A 21,795-nucleotide genomic window follows, 5' to 3' on the forward strand; every position below is an offset into this window, starting at 1 on the left:
TGCCCATTATTCATTGTTATACTATTATTCTTTAACTTCCTGTAAGATTTTGAACTGGCCTGCTCTTTTCTTTATTACTAGTTCCCTTTATGCTAAAGTACAATTGAGTGGATTTTGATGGAATTTATATATTCTAATTGCATGTTTGTTTTTGTTGGAAGCTGCCTTGAACTCAACTTGTTGAGAAAGGGTGAGGTAAATGTCATGTAAATAACGAAAGATTAAATGTGCATTTTCAACCCAAATCTGGCCAAGAAAACTTGCTCTCTAATCCAGATGTGTAAAGTCTGGCTGGGGTTGCTCAGTGGTGATGGCAAGACATTCTGTTCATGCTTAGACACATTGTCAGCCAGTAAAAAGATAGGCAGAAACAAAAGTTCAAAAATTATCCCCGTGATATCAAGGAACAGTCACTGAATGTTTAGAAAAGACTCTGTGCTGGGAGTCCCCAATGCATGGCACCCAGCAATACCTTTATTGGTGCACACTAACTGTTTTTAAGAAGGCGGGTGGGACTTGGTAGTGCTGTCACCCAGCTGGCCTTGTGATTAGCCACTGAAGATCATTCTCTCTCTCTCACTCCTCTTCTCATTCTTTTTACCCTTCTCACTTTCACTTGTGCTCCTCTATGTGTTTGGCTCTGCCTCCTGAAGCAGCCATTTGGTGGTTTGTGTCCACCTCATGCAGTAGCCATTTTGGAGTCACACGTAGCACACTAGATCAAAACTTCAAAGGGGCCCCCAGGCTCAAAAATCAGGGGAGCCTTGCTCTAGCTGTTCAGACAATAGTAGGGAATACTTTAACAGAGGTATTGAAGTCTTGGCATGGTTTTCTGTGATTTCTGTAAAGTCCCCAAATGCCAACTAACTTCTTATAAGAACAGTCATTACAATTTCAAAATGCCCAATGGACCTGATGTTTTATTGGCAATGGCACGCATTTACTATTAATTTTAGGAAACGAGAACTATTTAGAAATCTTCTGGGACTCGCCAGCCAGATAGGACAGGAACCACCAGAGGATGATGCCTCCCAATAATTACTGTCTTGGCACAGAAATACACCACCATATAGGGAATTAATAAGAGACACAAGGAACACTGTGCACCACATGTCTTTCTGACATCTTCCCTCAAAGTGACTAAAGCAGCTGCAACATAAAATCCTGCCCGAGAGGGCTCATTCACAAAAGGAGAACTCGAAAGCATTCTGACAATTACAAATAAGCTAATACTTTGGCATACAACCATCAAGGTCAAATGTATCATTTACCAGGAGTGGGGCTTGCAGAAGAGATGAGGGGGAGCCCTCCTTGAAATCTTCAGGAAGCACTGAAAGGCCTGCTTGCTTGCAAGGGGTTGTATGAGTGGTTGAATAGCAGGGATCTTAGAGGGATCTTTTAACAGAGCAACGCAGGAGAGATGAGGGCTTTGCTGTTCTATTTTGATTTCATTTATTCTAAGACATCTACACAGTACATAGATAAAGTAATGCAACAGTATTATTATTGTTTATTAATTTATTATACCGCCCAACCAGTTAACCTCTTAAAACTGTTGAAAATGGAGATATTATTAGGGTAGAATGTGCAAAGGCTATTAATGTAGTCAAAATAAATTTAAAAACATTGATGGATGACTGAAGAAAATAATTGCTAATAATAAACAAGGATCAAAAGTAAAACATGACAGAAATAGAATCAGAAGCTAAATACAGCATTCCAGTTATGGATACGTAGAAATAATGCAAACTCTTATAATAATCAGTGAAAAGAAACAGAAAAAAACAAACAAAAAACAAGAGAATTAGCCACGCTGACTGAATCTCTTTCCACATTCTGAGTATTCCAAAAGTTTCTCCTCTGTGTGAGTTCTTTGATGGCTCTGAAAAGTGCTACTACAACTGAATCTCTCTCCTCATTTGAAGCCTTCAAAAGGTATCTGGGATTCTCTGATGCCTCTGAAGATGGCTACTCCGACTGATTCTCTATGAGCACTCTGAACATGAAAAAGGTATCTCCTTTGTGTGAGTGCATTGATGTCTTTGAAGATGGCCATTCTGTCTGAATCTCTTTCCACACTCTGAGCATTCAAAAAGTCTCTTTGTGAGTTCTTTGATGCTCTTGAAGATTGCTACTCTGACTGAATCTCTTTCCACACTCTGAGCATTCAAAAGGTCTATCTCGTGTGAGTTCTTTCAAGCATTTGAAGAGTGCTACTCTGACTGAATCTCTTTCCACACTCGAAGCATTCAAAAGGTCTCTCATTTGTGTGTTCTTTGATGATCTTGAAGATTGCCGCTGTGACTGAATCTCTTTCCACACTCGAAGCATTCAAAAGGTCTCTCATTTGTGTGTTCTTTGATGATCTTGAAGATTGCCGCTGTGACTGAATCTCTTTCCACAATCTCAGCATTCAAAAGGTGACTCCTTTGTGTGAGTTCTTTGATGTACTTGAAGATTGCTACTCAGACTGAACCTCTTTCCACACTCTGAGCATTCAAAAGGTCCCTCCCCTGTGTGAGTTTTTTGATGCCTTCGAAGAGTGCTACTCTGACTGAATCTCTTTCCACACTCTGAACATTCAAAAGGTCTATCCCCTGTGTGAGTTCTTTCATGCCTTCGAAGAGTGCTACTCTGACTGAATCTCTTTCCACACTCGAAGCATTCAAAAGGTCTCTCATTTGTGTGAGTTCTTTTATGCAGTTGAAGATTGCCGCTGTGACTGAATCTCTTTCCACACTCTGAGCATTCAAAAGGTCTCTCCTTTGTGTGAGTTCTTTGATGCTCTTGAAGAGTGCTACTCTGACTGAATCTCTTTCCACACTCTGAGCATTCAAAAGGTCTCTCCCCTGTGTGAGTTTTTTGATGCCTTTGAAGATGGCCAGTCTGATTGAATCTCTTTCCACACTCTGAGCATTCAAAAGGTCTCTCCTTTGTGTGAGTTCTTTGATGCCTTCGAAGAGTGCTACTCTGACTGAATCTCTTTCCACACTCGAAGCATTCAAAAGGTCTCTCATTTGAGTGAGTTCTTTGATGCTCTTGAAGAGTGCTGCTGTGACTGAATCTCTTTCCACACTCTGAGCATTCAAAAGGTCTCTCCTTTGTGTGAGTTCTTTGATGCTCTTGAAGAGTGCTACTCTGACTGAATCTCTTTCCACACTCTGAGCATTCAAAAGGTCTCTCCCCTGTGTGAGTTTTTTGATGCCTTTGAAGATGGCCAGTCTGACTGAATCTCTTTCCACACTCTGAACATTCAAAAGGTCTATCCCCTGTGTGAGTTCTTTCATGCCTTTGAAGTATGCTACTGTGACTGAATCTCTTTCCACACTCGAAGCATTCAAAAGGTCTCTCATTTGTGTGAGTTCTTTTATGCAGTTGAAGATTGCCGCTGTGACTGAATCTCTTTCCACACTCTGAGCATTCAAAAGGTCTCTCCTTTGTGTGAGTTCTTTGATGCCTTCGAAGATTGCCGCTGTGACTGAATCTCTTTCCACACTCTGAGCATTCAAAAGGTCTCTCCTTTGTGTGAGTTCTTTGATGCTCTTGAAGATTGCCGTTGTGACTGAATCTCTTTCCGCACTCTGAACATTCAAAAGGTCTATCCCCTGTGTGAGTTCTTTCATGCCTTTGAAGTGTGCTACTCAGACTGAATCTCTTTCCACACTCGAAGCATTCAAAAGGTCTATCCCCTGTGTGAGGTCTTTCATGCCTTTGAAGTGTGCTACTCCGACTGAATCTCTTTCCACACTCAAAGCATTCAAAAGGTCTCTCCTTTGTGTGAGTTCTTTGATGCCTTTGAAGATTGCCACTGTGACAGAATCTCTTTCCACACTCTGAGCATTCAAAAGGTCTCTCCTTTGTGTGAGTTCTTTGATGCTCTTGAAGAGTGCTACTCTGACTGAATCTGTTTCCACACTCCGAGCATTCAAAAGGTCTATCCCCTGTGTGAGTTCTTTCATGCCTTTGAAGTGTGCTACTTTGACTGAATCTCTTTCCACACTCTGAGCACTCAAAAGGTCTCTCCCCTGTGTGAATTCTCTGATGCCTTTGAAGGGTGCTTCTGTCACTGAATCTTTTTCCACACTCTGAGCATTCCAAAGGTCTCTCCTTTGTGTGAGTTCTTTGATGCTCTTGAAGAGTGCTACTCCGACTGAATCTCTTTCCACACTCTGAGCATACAAAGTGTCTCTCCTTTGTGTGAGTTTTTTTATACTGCTGAAGATGACCTCTCTGCCTGAATCTATTTCCACAATCAGAACACTGAAAAGATTTCTGCCTTGTGTGCATTCTCTGGTGAACAAGGAGCTTTGATTTAGAGCTGAAGAACTCTCTGCACCAAATGCATTTATGTGCACTCAATAAACTGTGCTTTGGAAGTCGGACATTATCCTTTCTTCTACCTGAGAAAGTCATTCCCTTTTGTCTCTTAGGTCTGTTTGGATTTCTGTCACTTTCTTTCCGATCATCATCATTCTTCACTTTATCTGGCAATAATTGATGCACTTTCTCATCCCTGTCATTCCACTGCTCATCCCCTGCTGGAATAAAAAGAGAGACCCCATTAGCACCCAAACAAGGTCTAAGCTTCCATCCACAAGAAAAACATTTCAGTCATTTTTTTGCTTGCTGATGTACATTAACTTATACGTAAAGGGACAATCCCAATCAGTGAACAAAGTGAACAAAGTAGGTTTCTATAGATCGCCTTTTCTCTACCTTTAAAAAGTATCAAAGCAGCTTATAGTCATTTTTCCTTCCCCTCCCCCCAACAGACACCTTGTGAGGTAGGTGGGGCTGAGAGAGTTCTAAATGATCTGTGACTTGCCCAAGGTCACTCAGCAGGCTTCATGTGGAGGAGTCAGGCATCAGACCCTTTTCTCCAGATCAGAGTCCTCCAATCTCAAACAGTACAGCATACTGGCTCTCCAGACCACAGTCAGAGGGGATCACCCTAATCGTATCTGGAAGATAAGTGTGTTCAAGTAGTTGTCAACCGAGAAATTTGGATTTGGCCCCTTCCAGAGTCTTCCTGAGGGCTTAAAGTCCCACATTGGCCTCAGGCTGGGACAGTCTTCTCTGGTTTAGTCAATTCCGCACAGAATAATAATAGTGGACTGCTTTCAGTATTTTAGACTCCAGGTCTATTTTATTCATGTTTCTCGCTCAGTGAAGGAATCGAGTTATGACTGGGAGGAAATATTCTCATTTCTTTCGCACCTGCCCAGCTTTTTTTGTTTTACAACACAGCTATAGCCACACATGCATGAACATCCCCAGCATGCTGCATTCTCATTGGCTGTCCTCCCCCCCCCCCAAGCAATGCTTCCAATTGGCGGATCCACAGAAAGGGTGGGAAAACCAAGCAGGACACCCCCCCTTTCCTCTAGCTTTGGAAAGGAGCTGGTGCAGTCAACAACACAGCAAGCACATACAGCATAATTGCTATACAAAGTGAAAACTTTTGACCAATACTGGGCAGAGCACTATGTTTGTCCCATCCACATTCAAAGGTGTGCAAAAACCACAGTATGTGAGACATTCACCCCCCACCCACCACGATATACCAAATAACATTTGACCAAAGGTGCACATCTCTTTCCACATAGCTGCGTACTATGAGCACCCAGAATAAAGAAAGAAAAGGAAATAGGACAACTGTTGTGAATCCACTGCTGTGAACACTTGGGCGAAATGGCACTCAATTGCTGCCATGGGCAGAAAATGTGCTTGGGGAATGTTTGGGAAAGGGCAGGCTGCCACACCAGTTGGCGGCTCAGTAGAAATAAAACTAAGGCATGTAACAGGCAGCAGGGCTGGAAAAATAAAGTGGTTGGATGCCCATGGTGTTCCCACAGAAGCGAGTAAGGTGGGATTTTTTTTTAAAGATTTAAATTTTAGCATTTTTTGAAAAACCTGGGATGAGGGAAATATCAAGGGATAATTCCACTTTAGGGGTGCAAGCTTTGCAAAGTTCTTGCCAAAGCAGGATGTTTCCCTTTGTTAATCAGGTGTATTTGTTTGGTGCAGAAAGGACCTCAGTTGCCCCGGGCTTGGGTTGCTCTACTTGGTCACGCTGGGGCCTCCGCAAGGGAGCAAGCACTACAACAGGCCTCAACACAACACATTGCTGTTCAAGATTTTGATTCATGCCTCATCCCCAAAGGCAGAAATATGTACCTCTGGCACCTATGGAAGTTCCTTACCCAGAGAAGCTATGCTCCAGCAGTTCTCCAGCATGACGTCCTCATAGAGAGCTCTTTGGTAATGATCCAGCAATGCCCACTCTGCCTCCGTGAAATACACAGCCACCTCCCCAAAAGTAACCAAAGACTGAAAGAAAAAGCAGATTCCCTTGTTGGACATCAAGTAAAAAAGAGATGCCATTTGGGGAAGGGGCGTTCTGGGAAGGTGCAGGATGGAGAGTTTGGCTTGTTTATAAAGAGTGGCGTTCAGAGCCTCTTGCCTGAGACCCTCAGCACCAACTGCAGGAGGAAAGCCCACTTGAGAAAGGAGGGGGGACCCAGGCTGCCCACTGCTCATCTCCCCCACCTGGACTAGAGGTGCCGCAGCTGTTTCCACACCTCCGCAAAGAGCGCGGCTCAGCACTGGCTCTTCACTGCCTGCGAGGGGGAGACAATCGGGAGAAAGGGCATTAGCCTCCACTTCCTATTATGTTTGCTTACATGGACTGTGCTTCATGCAACCCTGTTCTCTGAACTGTGAAACCTTGCCCTGTGTACTCTCAAAAAGAATTGTAACACTTTGTAGAAAGAGGGGCAGAAGACAAACAAAAGGTACTCATCAGCTCTTGAGGGGTTGCAAATGCCACTGACACGTTTCTGGCTTTTGTAATACTTGCAACTTGTCCAGTGAATACTGAAGCTGAAATATCTCAAGTATCTCAGCTGGATCAGACCAATGCTTTTTTCCCACTGGATAGACCCTCGCACATGCCCTTGAGTCCAGGCTGGTGGAACAATAAGACGGAGGCCAAAATGACATTGGATGGCACCTTGTCACATCAGGCCCCCCAAAACAGGCCTGATTTGAGCCCATCAAGAAACTGAGGGTAATATCAAGAGTGTCTGTAGCATCTCCTGATTCACAAATGTCACATTTGAGTTGTTGGGCAGAGGCAATTTCAACATGGCATCACATCCACCCCAAGGCCCTCCCCTCAACCTGGCATCACTCATCCAATGGTCTGTTTCCTACAGTAGTCCATCAGATGTCCCCATAAGCATGAGCACAAAACACGTTTGCCTACTGCTCCTGGCCCCTAGCAACTGGTTTCACAGCTGTGCTGACCAGAACATGCAGGTTTTCTTTAGTCACAAGACTGAAGAGCCCAAGTGAAATTTGTCCACCCCTCGCCCTGTTTTTAGTGAGCTTGAGTCCCTTTAATGGAAAAAGGAGGGATGTGAATATTGTAATCAATGTGAGGAACTGCCCCCATGAATATGTCTAATCTCCTTTTACAAGCATCACAGCTATTGAAGACTAACTGCCATGAGTTGGATGAAGAAATTTTCTTGACCAGAACTATCTGCCCATCGAATTAACTGGGTGCCCTAATCCCATCCAGGCATACTGACTTCTTACCACATGAGACGGCATCTGAGGAATGCTCCTGGGCCAGCTCTCCTTCCTTCCACAGAGAGAACTTTGCTTCCATCTTCATGGATGGACCCCATGTCTGAAATAGCAGCAAGGGAGACAGATAAGAGATGGAATGGATGATGCCAAGGAATGGATCCTGCTCCATTCCAAGACTCTGCATCTTTCTTGAAGGGATAACTGGTGAGTTATCTGGAAGAATCTGAAATTCCCTAGAAGAAGCAGCTGCTGAACCAACATGTTTAATCTCCCATTTGGATGGTTAAAACTTAGACAACTATCAGGCAAGGAAGCCTTAGGAAAAAGTCAAATATTGTTGCTTGAATTGGACATACCTGGAAAGACAAGCCCTCACCTGTTCTGCCTGCCTTTTCTCCTCTGCCTGACTCAGGAGGAAACCCTCAGCCAGGGCCACCGCTTGGGAACTGGTCTCTGGCCCACATCCTCTGACCCAGTGCTGCATTTCCTGGGGCAGGATGGTCAGGAACTGCTCTAGGATCACCATGTCTAGGATCTGCTTCTTGGAGTGCCTCTCCGGTTTCAGCCAGTGACTGCAAAGTTCATGGAGCTGGCTGCAAACCTCTCGGGGCCCATCGGCATCACGGTAGCGGAACTGCTGGAAGAGTCAGGAAAGTACCTGTGAGTTCAGGAGCTCCTGATCCCAGTTCTCTAGCACAGCTCTCTTCCAGAATTCAACACCACTCTCAGCTTGGACATCCCCTCTCCCTCCCCTCTCAGCATGTCACAAAGGAGTCACCTCATGTGTTGATTGGTGGACGTCAATGGTGTTTCCATGGATACTGCCTGGAACCTTGGCAACAGGATTTCCAACCTCTCCTGTGCTGGGTAGGTCTTGGACACTATTTCACAGCCCCGGCCCCACAAGCACTGGGGTCTTGGGATGGGGCTGTGGTTGATTCTAATGCAGGAAGAAGTTCCCTCCTTTGGTGCCCATTTTTACCCGTCAAAGCAACAACAAAAAAGCCTGTTGTTTTCTACATAGTTCAAATGACCCCAAACAGAACCCCAGTTTCACACATTTCATGTTTCTTGTGCTGAAACACACTGATAATGCCCCCCAACCCTCAAATTCCACTTGGATGGTGGATCCACATTGGCGCCTACTTCTGTTGTGAGAAAAACTGGAGGTGAGAATGACATAAGCTGCATTCTATCCCCAAAAGGGAGGCAGGGAGAGTACAAATGAAGCCCAAATGAGATAACCTATATCTCCAGTAGTGCTTGCCTTTTTTCATAATTCCTTGTTCTGGATATGTCCCTTTTCTACATTCACATCATAGTTCCTATGTTTGAAAGTGACAAAAATTGTTCATTTCCTAGTAGAAATAAAACATACACTAAAATACAATGCAGCTAGAAGAGCCTAACTTGGCTGTGATATTAAAAAGCCTGTAGAAAAAGTTGCCCAAGCTTTCTCTGGAGCATTTGCTGCAGCAATTTCTATTTTCCAAAAAGGCAAGCTGAGGACAATTCACATAACAACTTGTCTCTTTGGTTATTGCAATTACTGTAGCAACAAGATAAATATCTTTTCAAAAAACCCTTCAAAAAGAATCTCCTATATATGCTGCTTATGAACTTGGTACATAGGTGCATAAATGTACAGTGCGGTCAAGTTGCAGCCAACTGAGGATGACTCAGTAGGGTTTCAAGGCAAGAAACTAACAGAGGGGGTTTGCTATTGCCTTCCTCTGCACAGCAACATGGGTATTCTTTGGTGGTCTCCCATCCAAGTACGGGCCGGGACTGACCTGCTTAGACAAGGTCTGGTTATTTATTTTATTTTTACTTTACATTTATACCCCACCAGTCTCCCAAAGGACTCAAGGCAGCTTTACATATCAACATATGATAAAAACACCATAAAAACCATACAAAATTACAAAGATATAAATACTAAAAGCTGTAAAAAGCAGTAATTTCAAGATGGCATAAAAATCCTAACAATATAAGGGAGCAAGCATGTCATACCCCAGGCGAGGATCAAGAAAAGATATTAAACAGGTTAGCCTGGGCCATACAGGTCAGGGCTGGTACATATGGTTTCTTTCAACTGTAGCTATTATTTGTTTAAAGGCAATGTCTGTGGAACTACTCTGTAGATTTCCTGGTGACATTTCTGTTAATCAGAACTGATGTTTTCTTCTGTATTAGATCAACTTGTATTGATCTCATGCTATACTATTTTAGACCCTGCCAAGTGTAAAAGAGCATAAACACCACAACTGCAAAACATAACAAGATTTTTCCTAGCATTAGTCAATTATCTTCAATAGTTCATCATCTTAACTTCCTCTAAAATGTTTGTGCCTGTGGCTTTAAAAGCCCAAACTGTCATCTAGTATAATGCAACTTCTTCCTCCATAACCATTTTTAAACAATAAACATCAACTCGGTTCAAGCTATCTTTACCTTAAAAATTGCTGATTGAACTTTAGAGACATCCATAATTTTAAGTTTCACCAACAAGTTGCTCCAATTAATGTGCAATGATACACATCTTTCACTCTACCATCCTCTGCAGGGGAAAAACTTGCAAGCTGCCAGATTTGCAATGCCAAACCAAAAAAAAAGCCAGATTTGCAATGCCAAACCAAAATGTGAAGAGAGAATTTGCTAAAAAATAATCCTAAAGCATGAAAATTATAAATATAAAGTATTAGTGTATCAGTTCCTGTACAGGCATCACAAAAATTATACATGACATTTGTTCATGAGAAGATCATGAGTTTAGTTTTATTTAAAAAGTATTATTTTATTTTCCCAACTAATTTCTAACTATAGAAAACAAATCAATCATTTCGGAATACTAAAAAACCAACTTAGAGCAGAGATGTGAAGGTCTGGTGGAAAAATTAGAAATTTTGGCGACTACTGAAACATATTGAAATATTTTGTCTTCTAGAATGAGTGAGATGCTTTTAGAACAAACAATGTGCTTTTAAAGACAAGATGAAATGCTGTTGAAGACACTACAGCTTTTATCTATCTATCTATCTATCTATCTATCTATCTATCTATCTATCTATCTATCTATCTATCTATCTATCTATCTATCTATCTATCTATCTATCTATCTATCTATCTATCATATTTATATACCGCCCTCCCCCAAAGGCTCAGGGCGGTGTCCATCAGTCATAAAAACAATTTAAAACAGATAATAATACATACAATACTAAAACTTGCAGATGGCTTCAACCCTTCCCCCCCCCCCCCTTGTGTATCCACGGAGGCCAGATGTTCTTTATGTTCTTAAGTGCAAGATGCACTAGAAGGATACATTACCTGGCCTCTCGGTGATTTTGGCGCGAAAACGTCGTCTGAGGCGGCTGCGCCAATTCCCGAAGCGCTGTCCCCGCCCCCCCAAAAGCCAGACGGCTGTTTCTCCCCCCCCCCCCCCCGCCCCCTAGCCTCCCCACACGGCCCTTTCCCGCCCTCCTCAGGAATTCGGCGCTGGCCGCCCCTGCCCCCCTCCGCGACCACGGGAGGGCCACTGGGGTCGGGTACTAACCGAGGACTCGGCCTCCATCGTTCACCTCTCACGCCCACCACCCCGAGGTCTGCGCGGCACGTTCCCCGCGCCCGCTCTTGCCACGCCCGAGGCGAGAGGAGTGGCGGTGAAAAGCAAGCGGGCGGGCGAGCGCGGATACCTCACGCTCGCGGCACGTGGCTGGTTCGCCTCGGTTCTGCTGGGGAGGGGACGGAGTCTACGAGGGCGAAGCCGCGGCTTGACATTGAGGTTCGGGTCGGCCTCGGTGTGTGAAAGGGAGGCGGGCGGTGGGTTTCTCTCCTCGTCTGGGTCGCCTGCGTTGAACGAAGTCGATCCGGGGTACAATCGCCAACTTCAATTCGGAATGGAGAAAGTTGGGGATGGTGACCCTCGGGTGACTCTGTCGCCGTCACCCACAGGGTCGAAAAACAATATTTAAAGCCCTCTGCAAAAGTTTTTAATGTATTTCCCGCCTTTCTTCCCAAGAGAGCGCAAAAGTGTTCCCATCGTTTCCCTTTGTTTTTATCCTGACAACGACCTTACAAGGTGGGCAAGCTGAGAGTGTGGCTGGCCCAAGGTTCCACGGCTTTCCACGGCTAGGGTGGGTTTGAACCTGGGTCTCCCACATCCTTTCCCGACGCTGTGAGTTTGATCGCCACACTGAACTGGTTCTCCAAATAATTTTGACATTGAATATTGCCATATGTGTTTCTGCACTGTCTTACTAGGAGTGTATTTTCTGTCTCCTCATCCAGCCTTGTGTAGAATAGACCAATGTTTGCTGTCAATGTGTGGAAAGAGGGTTCACCTCTCCCCCCCCCCCCTTTCTCCCTATTGCAGCACTGTAGTATGTTTAGACCTATAGGACCACGAAAAACAAAAGGACCAAACCTGTCACAACTGATTAAAAAATAAGGTTACTGAATGTTTACTCTGAAAAACCACTGGAAGTGTAACATATTTCCCTGAGGAAACCTCTTGGGAGAAACACATAGGAAATTTTCCTGAATTAATAAAATATATTTTTACCTATTTTGCACCATCAGCCTCTGCCTTAGTCTTTAAAATCTCCTAGACCTATAAGACACTTAGTATCTAGAGATCAAGGCGGGTATCGTTGATATTTGTTGATATTTGTCTTGGACAATCCCTTTAATAAATATCTTCCTTAAATCAGCTGTGTGATGGTTTTCCTTTGAGAACTGTCACCTCGAAGCTCCACAAACTACATATTGCAAGTACACATAATATTAGGAATTTCATATAATACTGTTTTAAAAAATGATAAGGTTCCACTCATTATTGTGCTTCCAGAATAAAAATGAAGTCTCTGTGTCCATGGAGACAACATCAAGTTGCAGCCAGTTTATGGGGGTTTCCAAGGCAAGAGATGAACAGTAGTGGTTTGCTGTTGCCTGCCTCTGTGTAGCAGCCCTGGACTTCCAAGGTGTTCTCCCATCTAAGTACTAACCAGGGCTGACCCTGACTTAGCTTCCAAGATCCAGATGAAATTGAGCTTCTCTGGTCTATCCAGATCTGGACATATGTAGCTATTATTTATTTCTGGGCATGCTTGGAGATGTAACAACATGCCTAGATCTCTTCCTGAAAGATCACTGTCACTTTATGGTGCTTGTCTTTCACCCTAGTTTCTCATTCCATAGTAAGAATGATCTCGTCTGGCTACTCTAGGAAATGAAAGCTGCACACTTTGACTGTTCCGTGGAAGCAAGACTGTCCGTACTGATGGTTTTGCCAATCAATGCTAGAGGGCAATATTGTTCCTGAAACATCTCTTTTCCTTCTGCCATCTGTTCTCAGCATTATTTGAAGCAATTTCTCACTTGCTCTTCAATCAGTCCCCTACAACTTTCAAAGATGATATAAGGGTGTCCCCTCCTAATAAACAGCAGGCCAGGTTTTTTGTGGCTTGTGACAGAATATGAAATGGCCAAGTGTTTTCACTATTACACTAACAGTGCAATCCTACAAACAGTTTGCTGAGACTAAGCCCCATTGAATGGACTGGAGTAGGAGTCTTGAGTAGCCCTGCTTAGGATTGCTCTCTTTAAGCTGCGGTGTGTGTGTGTGTTCTCAGTGCAATATTTTGCAAATGTCACTGGCTGTAATGCCCATTTGATACAAAGATGGCTTTCTTCTCATTTCTATACTGCATCAACAACATATTTCACATACATACTGAGGGTACAATTAAGGCAAGGTGCTAAATTGCCCTAGAACCGTGGTGGCGAAGCTTTGGCACTCCAGATGTTATGGACTACAATTCCCATCAGCCCCTTCCAGCCCCTGGAAGGGGCTGATGGGAATTGCAGTCCATAACATCTGGAGTGCCAAAGCTTCGCCACCACTGCCCTAGAATCTATAGGAAGTCGTTAAGGGTGTGAATTAAAAGCCGGGAGATTTAAAAGTGTGGAACGCTGGCTGGGTTGTGCCCAAGGAGCATATGAAGAGGCACTTTTACTATCAGGTGTAACAACATCTGCTGTCAAAGCTTTCTTTTCTTTTTCCCTGTTGTGGGTTTTCAGGGCTGTGTGGCCGTGGTTTGGTAGTTTTAGCTTTTAATTATTCTGCCTGCATCTATGGCTGGCATTTTCAGAGGCATATGTTTCTCTCTGTGGCACAGTGTTGAGTTAGTATGGGGTGGGGGATATGTTTTGTCCACCTCATTGGGGGTGGGGGAATGTACTGACAGTCTTAACAGTCTGGTAAAACAGATGGTGGAAAGTGTCATCAAGTCACAGCCTATTTAAAGCACCCCCACAATGTTTTCAAGACATGAAACGTACAGAGATGATTAGCCATTTCCTGTCTCTGCATAGTGACCCTGGACTTCCTAGATGGTCTCCCATCCAAGTGTCAACCAGAGAGGACAATGTTTAGCTTTCAAGAGCTAATGACATCAGGTTAGCTTGGCCTGTCTAGGTCTGTGCTTGGTAAAACTACCTGGTCACAAATGACATCCCCCCCTTCCAAATTTCATCTTCAAACTATTTTTCACTTGGAATAGCTGGACACAACTTTGCATGTATAAGAAATTTTAAGTTGCATTTCAAGATTTGATGGACTTTTGGATGATTGAACATCATACATTGCAGGAGATGTTTTTAATTAGTTGAAATGGGTAAGAATTATCATTTTCCTTGGAGGGACTGATCTCTGTCTCTGCGCATCTGAAGCAGAAGGTGGAATTGGCTTAATCTCGTCAACTGGAGCCTTTTTCTCCCAGAGCTTATTTATTTTTATTTTGTTTAACTGCCTTTTATTTTGTTTAACTGTCTTTCTCTCTAATGGGAACCTAAAGCGACTCACATAATTTTCCTTCTATGGAAGTCAGCATGGGTTCAAATCCCCACTCAACCATGAAATTCTGTGTCCTGTTAGCTGGCTTTCCAGGGCAGCTGGTTAGCCACAGGGAGAAATAGAACCTTGGGCTGAGTGGACCACTGGTCAGATCCGGCAGAGCAATCCTTAGGTTCTTATGCAGCTGGGGGGTTTTCACATCCACATCTGTTGCATATGGGTACTGCTGCATGTTCCTTAGAGTAATGGTAGGAAAAATATGGCAAAAAAGTAGGCCAACGGCTTACCCTTTCTCCTTTCCTATCGGCTTCCATCCTGTCTCTCCTGGAAGAGAGGAAGAATCGCATTTTTCCAACAGAACCTAGTGCTGTGAGAAGTGAAGCACTAGCAGCTAATCCAGAACTGCCAGCTAGGGCCATTCAGCTTTGTAACCCTCCAGGAACCTGTCTCTACCCCTGACGGTCCAGAGAACAATTCAATAAGCCTTTATTGGCATATACACAATAGTATAAAAATACAGTTCCAATTAAAAAGTGAATAGTAAAAAACTTCGCGTTTGTCATACATTCAGTTTACAAACTTCTGACAAAAACTTTGCCACTATTATTATTATTATTATTATTATTATTATTATTATTATTATTATTATTATTATTATTATTATTATTATTATACAAAACAGTTATACACAGCAAACAAGATCAATATGCTGGATTTTGTATTACATCACACGTCGGACGCTTCCCAAGCATCTAGGACTGTGTGATATATCGACGAATAATGCGTGCAGAGCCGAGTAGGGTTGTTGTTGTTGTTGTTGTTGTTGTTGTTATTATTAATTGTATTTATAAACCGCCCTCCCCCGAAGGGCTCAAGGCAACAACTATAAGGCAACAGTGAAAATCCTGACAATTTAAAAGCATAACTACTTTATCTGATATAGTATAATCAATCATAGGGTCTATAGCTTGGGATAGCAGGCTGGATTGGAGTTCTTGGTATAATACGCAGTTCAGGAGAATGTGTGGGATGGAATCCAGCTGTCCTATGTTACAGGTACAGAACCTCTTATCGCTTGGAAGACCTTTAAGTCTTCCTCTATGTAGCGGAGATGGCATGATGTTAAATCTAGCCAGCATATAGGCTCTCCTGTGTATGGGATTTGTGAGCACTGTAATATAGTAGGCTGGGTATCCCTGCGTGAAAGGAATTGACATATTTGTTGGTGAACAAGATTTATTTGCCAAGCTCTGCCGTTGTTGATAGTCCATTGCTAACAGCCTCTTTTTAATGAGGGCAAAAGTTTCAGTAAAGGTTAGCATATTGAAGGAGTCACTGTCATAACCCAGTTCCCCGATCTTTGCTGTAACTATTGTGCACCATTTTGAATGGTGGAGTTCACTCAAGGTAAGTTGGGTCAATGAGTTTCCGCTCCAGAGAACAGAGGAAGCAGCATGAAGTAGTGGCTGGAATGTCAGATTAGGACCTAAGTACAGATTTCCACTGAAAACATGAAACTCGCAGAGTGACTCTGGGCTATACTTCAACATACCTCACAGGGCTGTTGTGGGGCACAAAGGAGAAGAACCATGCAGACCTTACTCTAAGTTCCTTGGGAAAAGGTCAAGGGAAAATGCACTAAATACACAGGCAACAGATATGTAAAGATGGAGAAGAGACACACCCCCAAATCAGGTAAGCATGTTATTTTACTGTTGAACTGGGAACACGAATGGTAAGGGAAACAAAACAACAATATGAGGGGGGAGGGGAGGCAGCATAGTGCAGGGAGCTGTAAGAGCTCCTGCCACCATTTCCCCTTTTTCCAAAGGGGCCAGTGGGTTACTGGATAATATTCCTGCAGGCCACAAGCTCCTCAGAGGCCTTACAAAACCAACCTGCATTTTAGCCCTTACAGTGGATGCCAGCCTTGTTTCCTTGCAATGCTTTGGGGAAAGTCATGTCTTTGGCTGCATTTATGAGGTACAACCTCTGGTTGTACCACTGAATGGAACAGCCAAAAGGAACTGTACCTCAGCACCCTTCACTGTGGGGAAAACTTCTGGGTTGATGCCCTTAATAATGTCAGTGTAAAATTGAAAACGACAAAGGCTCTTGCCTTGGTACCCAAGAGAAGATGGGAGTTCACATTCTTATAAATTGCTAAGAATAGAACCAGTATAAAAGGGAGAAAAGGGGAATAAGGGGTACCCATTGGGAAGAAAGATGAGACATAAATGAATAAAAATAAATTAAAATAAAATTTAAAATGTCTTTCCTCCTTTCAGGGCCTTACCCAAATTTAGGAGTCCATCACAGTTACATAAGTTGTAGAAATAGTGTGGGAGAAGGCACTGATTAATCCTGTAAGGAGCTGTCTAGTTTCAGAATTAAGCGTCTGACAGAAAACAGAGCAGACAGAGATGGAAAAACAGCAAAACAAGACCAGTCCCTCAAACTGCATCATGATAATCAGATTTAAATTAAACTCAGATCCCCTTCCCCAGATGTTATACAAGAATATTTGGGGGGGGGGGGGGCATCCATTGTGATTTTATTTTACCAAATCTGTTTTCCAGAAAAGAGTGTGATGGCTTGCCTGGAATATTTGCCAGAACCAAAAGTTTTGGCCATTGAGAAAGGCCCTTGAGGCTGAAATGTTGATGGACTTTGTTTGGTCATTTGATGTTGACATCAACTACTTATGCTGTATTGTTACAGCTTTTATAAAGCTAGTAGTTTGTATTTCAGATCTGAGCTATATTTCGTTTTGCTATTTGTGTACACTTTTGTTTGATTTTATTTTTGTAACTTAACCCTTGTGAATAAGCGATATTATATTGCTGAACAAATATCTGTGACAATAGTTCCATGGACAATGTGACAAAATGTATTTCGGAGAAGAATAGGCCATTATCAAAGCTTCAAAGCCCAATTGTAAAAGCCCAAATTATGCTAAGCCAGTAGACAGAGTAATGGAGATTGCAGAGGTTCAGAACCCCAGTTAAATGGTGAAACCTCAAATATTTTGAAGACCCTCGGGCTTTGCAAGTTTCTTCAGGTTTTCCTTCAGGTCTAATAAACCAAAGGACAGCAGAAGTACAATGCCAGAGATGCCAAAGTAATCTTCTCCCCTAGCTTCAAAGTTCAATTCAAGGTTCCTGTACCAGTCATGGCACAATTATCATGTGAACAAACAACCCAATGGATTTCCTGGGCTCTGATTACCTCATGTAAAGTAAATTTTGTATGCGAAAAATTAATTTCTGGAGGAAAGGTGGAACTTACTATGACTGTTATTGGTACTGGAATCATAATGCTATTGTAGCTGAAGTCTGGTTTCCATGATGTCCAAGTTATTCCCTTTTAGAAGAGAACTACAATGGAAGGCCCTGGTGCTTGGTGGACCAACAAAGTTGGACTTTGCGCTTCACAAAGTTGTATCAAGAAATTATTAATTGCTTCTCTGAATTCAGAGACATCTGTTGCAAGTCCCTGTTCTCTATTACACCTGTGCATTTAGTTATATAAAGCTCGTTGTATTATAAATTGGAGGGTTTTGATGTAAAGAAATTATATTTAACTTAAAGTGTTTACAAGTTCAATTCCTGATTTAGCCCATAGAACTCACATAGGTAGAGGTTATAATTGTATCATGGAAGAGGTTTGTTGGTTACCAAAATATTAGTAGTACACTTTTGTAGTAGTACACTTTTGTAGTAGTACACATTAGTAGAACTCCTTTTGCACTTCTAATTCATATATTGTTTCTCTTATCATTCTGATTTAGTGCTCAGCCGCATTCATTAGACCATTGAGAGACAGTGTGGTGTAGCACCTGGCTACTCACACATGACCCTTTGGAATGCTACGCGTGGCTCTCCTGAGCCCTGTCTCATGGTGCCTACCCTGTATTCCAACAAGTGGGGTAATTTCTTTAAAACTTGTGATAATCTCGTCATTATTATAGGGCCAAGATAAAATTAATAGTTTTATTTTAAAACACAACACATTTCTCCATGAAGATTATACCAAAATATAGAGGTAGAGGGATTTTGTGTATAAGCCTGTGTCAAAATATGTAGCTGAATGTGGTGGTGGAATGAGGCATACTTTTGTTGAATGCCAGCCCACAACACAAACTGCTGGAATCAGCAACTTCTGCATGCCTGGACACTGGGGGGTGCTCGAATTATGTTGTTGTCTCTCTTGTGTACCTTCCTTGTCTGGGCCAGGAGACTGCCCACTAACTTCCTTTCTCCCCATGCTGGTCACGCTTCTCTTCTGACCTTCGTCCTGAGCACATGGACAATGGCTGTCTGCCTCAGTGGAGCTTTTCCACTGAAGCAGCTTCTCACTAGGACACACGTCATGGCGCGTTAGAGTGCCCACTTGTCGTAGGGAAAGTAATTCTTAGATTAGGGTTTCTTTCTATCTACCTCTTACCTGAAACAAAGCTGTGAACTGAAGATACTTGAATAAATTTAAGTTTTTCCTTTTACATTTATTTCTTGGGAAGTTTCTTTAAAGTGCACTCACACATACATTACTGGGCTGATCCATAATTAACCAAAATCTAACACAAACCTCCTTGCAAGTAGAAGACTTAGCACACAGAGGTTCAATTTGAAACTGTTCAAATTACTGACTCTCCTGTAGAACTAGAGGAAAGTCTGAAGGAAACTTTTAACATAGAATTGCCTTTCTTTATGCCTAATACAGTTCTGAACAACTCAAGGCTTGCACACTGTTTTGTGGCATGACTCTCTTGCAAGCCCTTCCCCTAACACCTGATGCACAATGGCTGGCAAAAAGATTTAACAGTAGTGGGGAGAGGTGACCACACATGCTGTGGCAATTTATAGTTATATATAGTTTGTATCTGGGATGGTGTGCATGGCATAAACCTGTGACTCTTTTGGTAACTGGGAATTGGGGATGTGGCTGTCTACAGTCTGAGGATTGAATACCACTGGCCTAGACAGTGTTTGCCAGTGTTTGAATCCCTACTTGTCTGTGAAGCTTGGTGAGTAACTTTTGGCTAGTTGTGCGTTCTCTCTCTCTCTCTCTCTCTCTCTCTCTCTCTCTCTCTGAGCTTGGTCTGCCTGACAGCATTGTTGAATGAGGGGGGAGGGGGATATATATGCTAACCTGAGCTCCATGGAAGGGTGGGAAGGTGAAATGTACATATCTGCAATTGAACATGTGAAGCTGTGTTGTATTGCAGTGAATTAGCAGAGCAAATAATAGAGCAGAGATCCGAGTTGTTTTTTAGAACTTTACTAGATAACAAATGAATTTACATTAAATATCGAAACAGCAAACTCTATCTATGCAAGTGCTCAGTCTGGGTGTTTGTGCAGTTTATCTGTGCCTGTGTGTCTGTCTCCACTCTTTTAATGGAAGAAGAAAGGGGAGATCTTCCCAGAAGCTCATGTGATTCATGTGATGTAACTTCAACAGTTAACTCTAGCTTGACTGAAAGAAGCATGCACTTGTAAAATCCTAACAAGCTGCCTTAAACCAACTCAGCTGACTGGTCTCTCAAGGTCAGCATTGTCTCCTTTGACTAGTAGCAGCTGTTCAGAATCTCAGGGAGAGGTCTGTACATCACCTACTATACAGGATCCTTTTAGTGGAGATGCTAGGATTTGAATATATGCAAATACTCTATTATACACACAGCCCTTTCCCTATAATACATAGAATGTGTCCCTGAAATACCATCATGCCTTGTATTTTGACCGGCATCAGACCTTGAGGGGTCTTTAAAAAAAATACTTTTCTTATTTTGGAGAGGAAACTCAGTAGGCTCAGTGCTAACATGGGGCTGCTATTTGTATTATTTCTGCTGCTGTTTCAGGAAACACCACCAAATAGGTATGCAATCTTCTAATCACACCAATGATTGCTCTCACCTGGAGAGAAGAGGGAGATAGATGACTTGCCATTGTTTGCCTTCTAGTTTAACAGAAAAAGAAATTGTCTTGCAATTGAAAGACACCATTTTGTACACATTTTGAAAAGTGTGATTCCAATCACTTTGGTTCAAATTTCTCTTCCAGTTATAATCCTTAGGAGACACTGTTTTGTTTAAAAGCATTTGTGGTAAATCATCCGCTGCATTGGTTATGTCAGAAAAATAATAAAAGTGTATTCTTGAACAAACAGTAGAGGCTATAGGGAGAATAACCTCCCATTACATGAATAGTGACTGTATATTGTAGCACTGGCTGATGAAGAGAAGCATTAGTTATTACCTCCAGCTGGGTTTAAATAATTGACTAGATTACACCAACAGCTCTACAAGAATTAATAGCAATTAATAGCTTTCCTTGCATGACACAGATTCTTAGCTCTGCTTTGGAAAAAGTTTTCACCAGAAGCTTGGTAGTGGCTCATTTTCTTTTCTGGTAATTTCTGTTCCTTCTCTTTGGAAAGATTGTGGCTGGCTTTTCTTTCTTCAGTCAGGATACAGAGAAACAGACTAGATCCCCATGGTAGTAGTGGGGGCTTTAGGAAACAAATCTACTCAGAAGCAAGTCCCATTTTATTCAGTGGGGCTTACTCCCAGGAAAGTGTTTTGTGATTGCAGCCTTAGATAATTTTCTCAAAGAGAAATCTTCCTTGCTGTTCAGACTACTTAAATGAAGGAGAACATGAAAAATTATCTGTGATACAGCCCAGAAAAGAGCAATAAATTTACTTGTGCAGTACACTGTTTGCATTCCAATGGGGTTAGTATCTCTTGCAGCAGCTGTTATGACCCCAGGTGGCTTCTAAGGTAAGGTAGAAGACACCTGGGGTCATAACAGCTGCTGGAAGAGATACTAACCTCATTCATGATGTGGCCATGCCTGATACGCTGTAAAAAAGAGGCTAACACTGATGAAGACTATTAGAAAACACATCTTTATGCGTGAAGTGTTCTGCGGTATTAGCGAAAGATGGAGGATCACCCAGGCTTGAGGTTTTTTTCTTAACAGAAGGGTTCCAGTCATCAATGTACTTTTCTTCATCCCTAGAAGGTTGTCCACCCACGTGAAATGATTGGTCATTCTTGCTTACCATCCACAGAACTTGATTTCTATCTGTTGGAAACAACAAATTTACTGAACTGAGAGGGGAATCAGGCATAGCTGAACCGACACGAGTATATGTGAACTGATTTAGAAATACTGTCGGATGTCTGTACTGTTGACCATGCCCCATATAGACTGTTCCATACTGACTTGTTTATTTGAATTTGCATTATTTCATGTTGGATAAGGTTATGTGTATTATGATAATTTTTAATTGACACTATTGGTGTTTACACTTAGTGGTATGATAGTCTATCACAT

The 21,795-nt window shown here is 42.5% G+C and overlaps 1 protein-coding gene across 1 annotated transcript; it reads right to left on the reverse strand.

Moving 5' to 3' along the window:
• Positions 1 to 1,438: 1,438 nt before the first annotated feature.
• Positions 1,439 to 18,825, reverse strand: ZNF197 (zinc finger protein 197). The gene is made up of 6 exons (XM_048510475.1): positions 18,742 to 18,825; positions 6,204 to 6,330; positions 3,262 to 4,538; positions 2,426 to 3,198; positions 2,007 to 2,100; positions 1,439 to 1,846 (listed from the first exon to the last, which is right to left on the reverse strand). The coding sequence occupies exons 1-6, from the start codon at positions 18,823 to 18,825 to the stop codon at positions 1,805 to 1,807; spliced, it is 2,397 nt and encodes a 798-aa protein (XP_048366432.1). The 3' UTR covers positions 1,439 to 1,804.
• Between the last annotated feature and the right edge of the window lie 2,970 nt (positions 18,826 to 21,795).

This window comes from Sphaerodactylus townsendi, linkage group LG11, assembly GCF_021028975.2.
Source record: "Sphaerodactylus townsendi isolate TG3544 linkage group LG11, MPM_Stown_v2.3, whole genome shotgun sequence".
NCBI classification, from domain to species: Eukaryota; Metazoa; Chordata; class Lepidosauria; order Squamata; family Sphaerodactylidae; genus Sphaerodactylus; species Sphaerodactylus townsendi.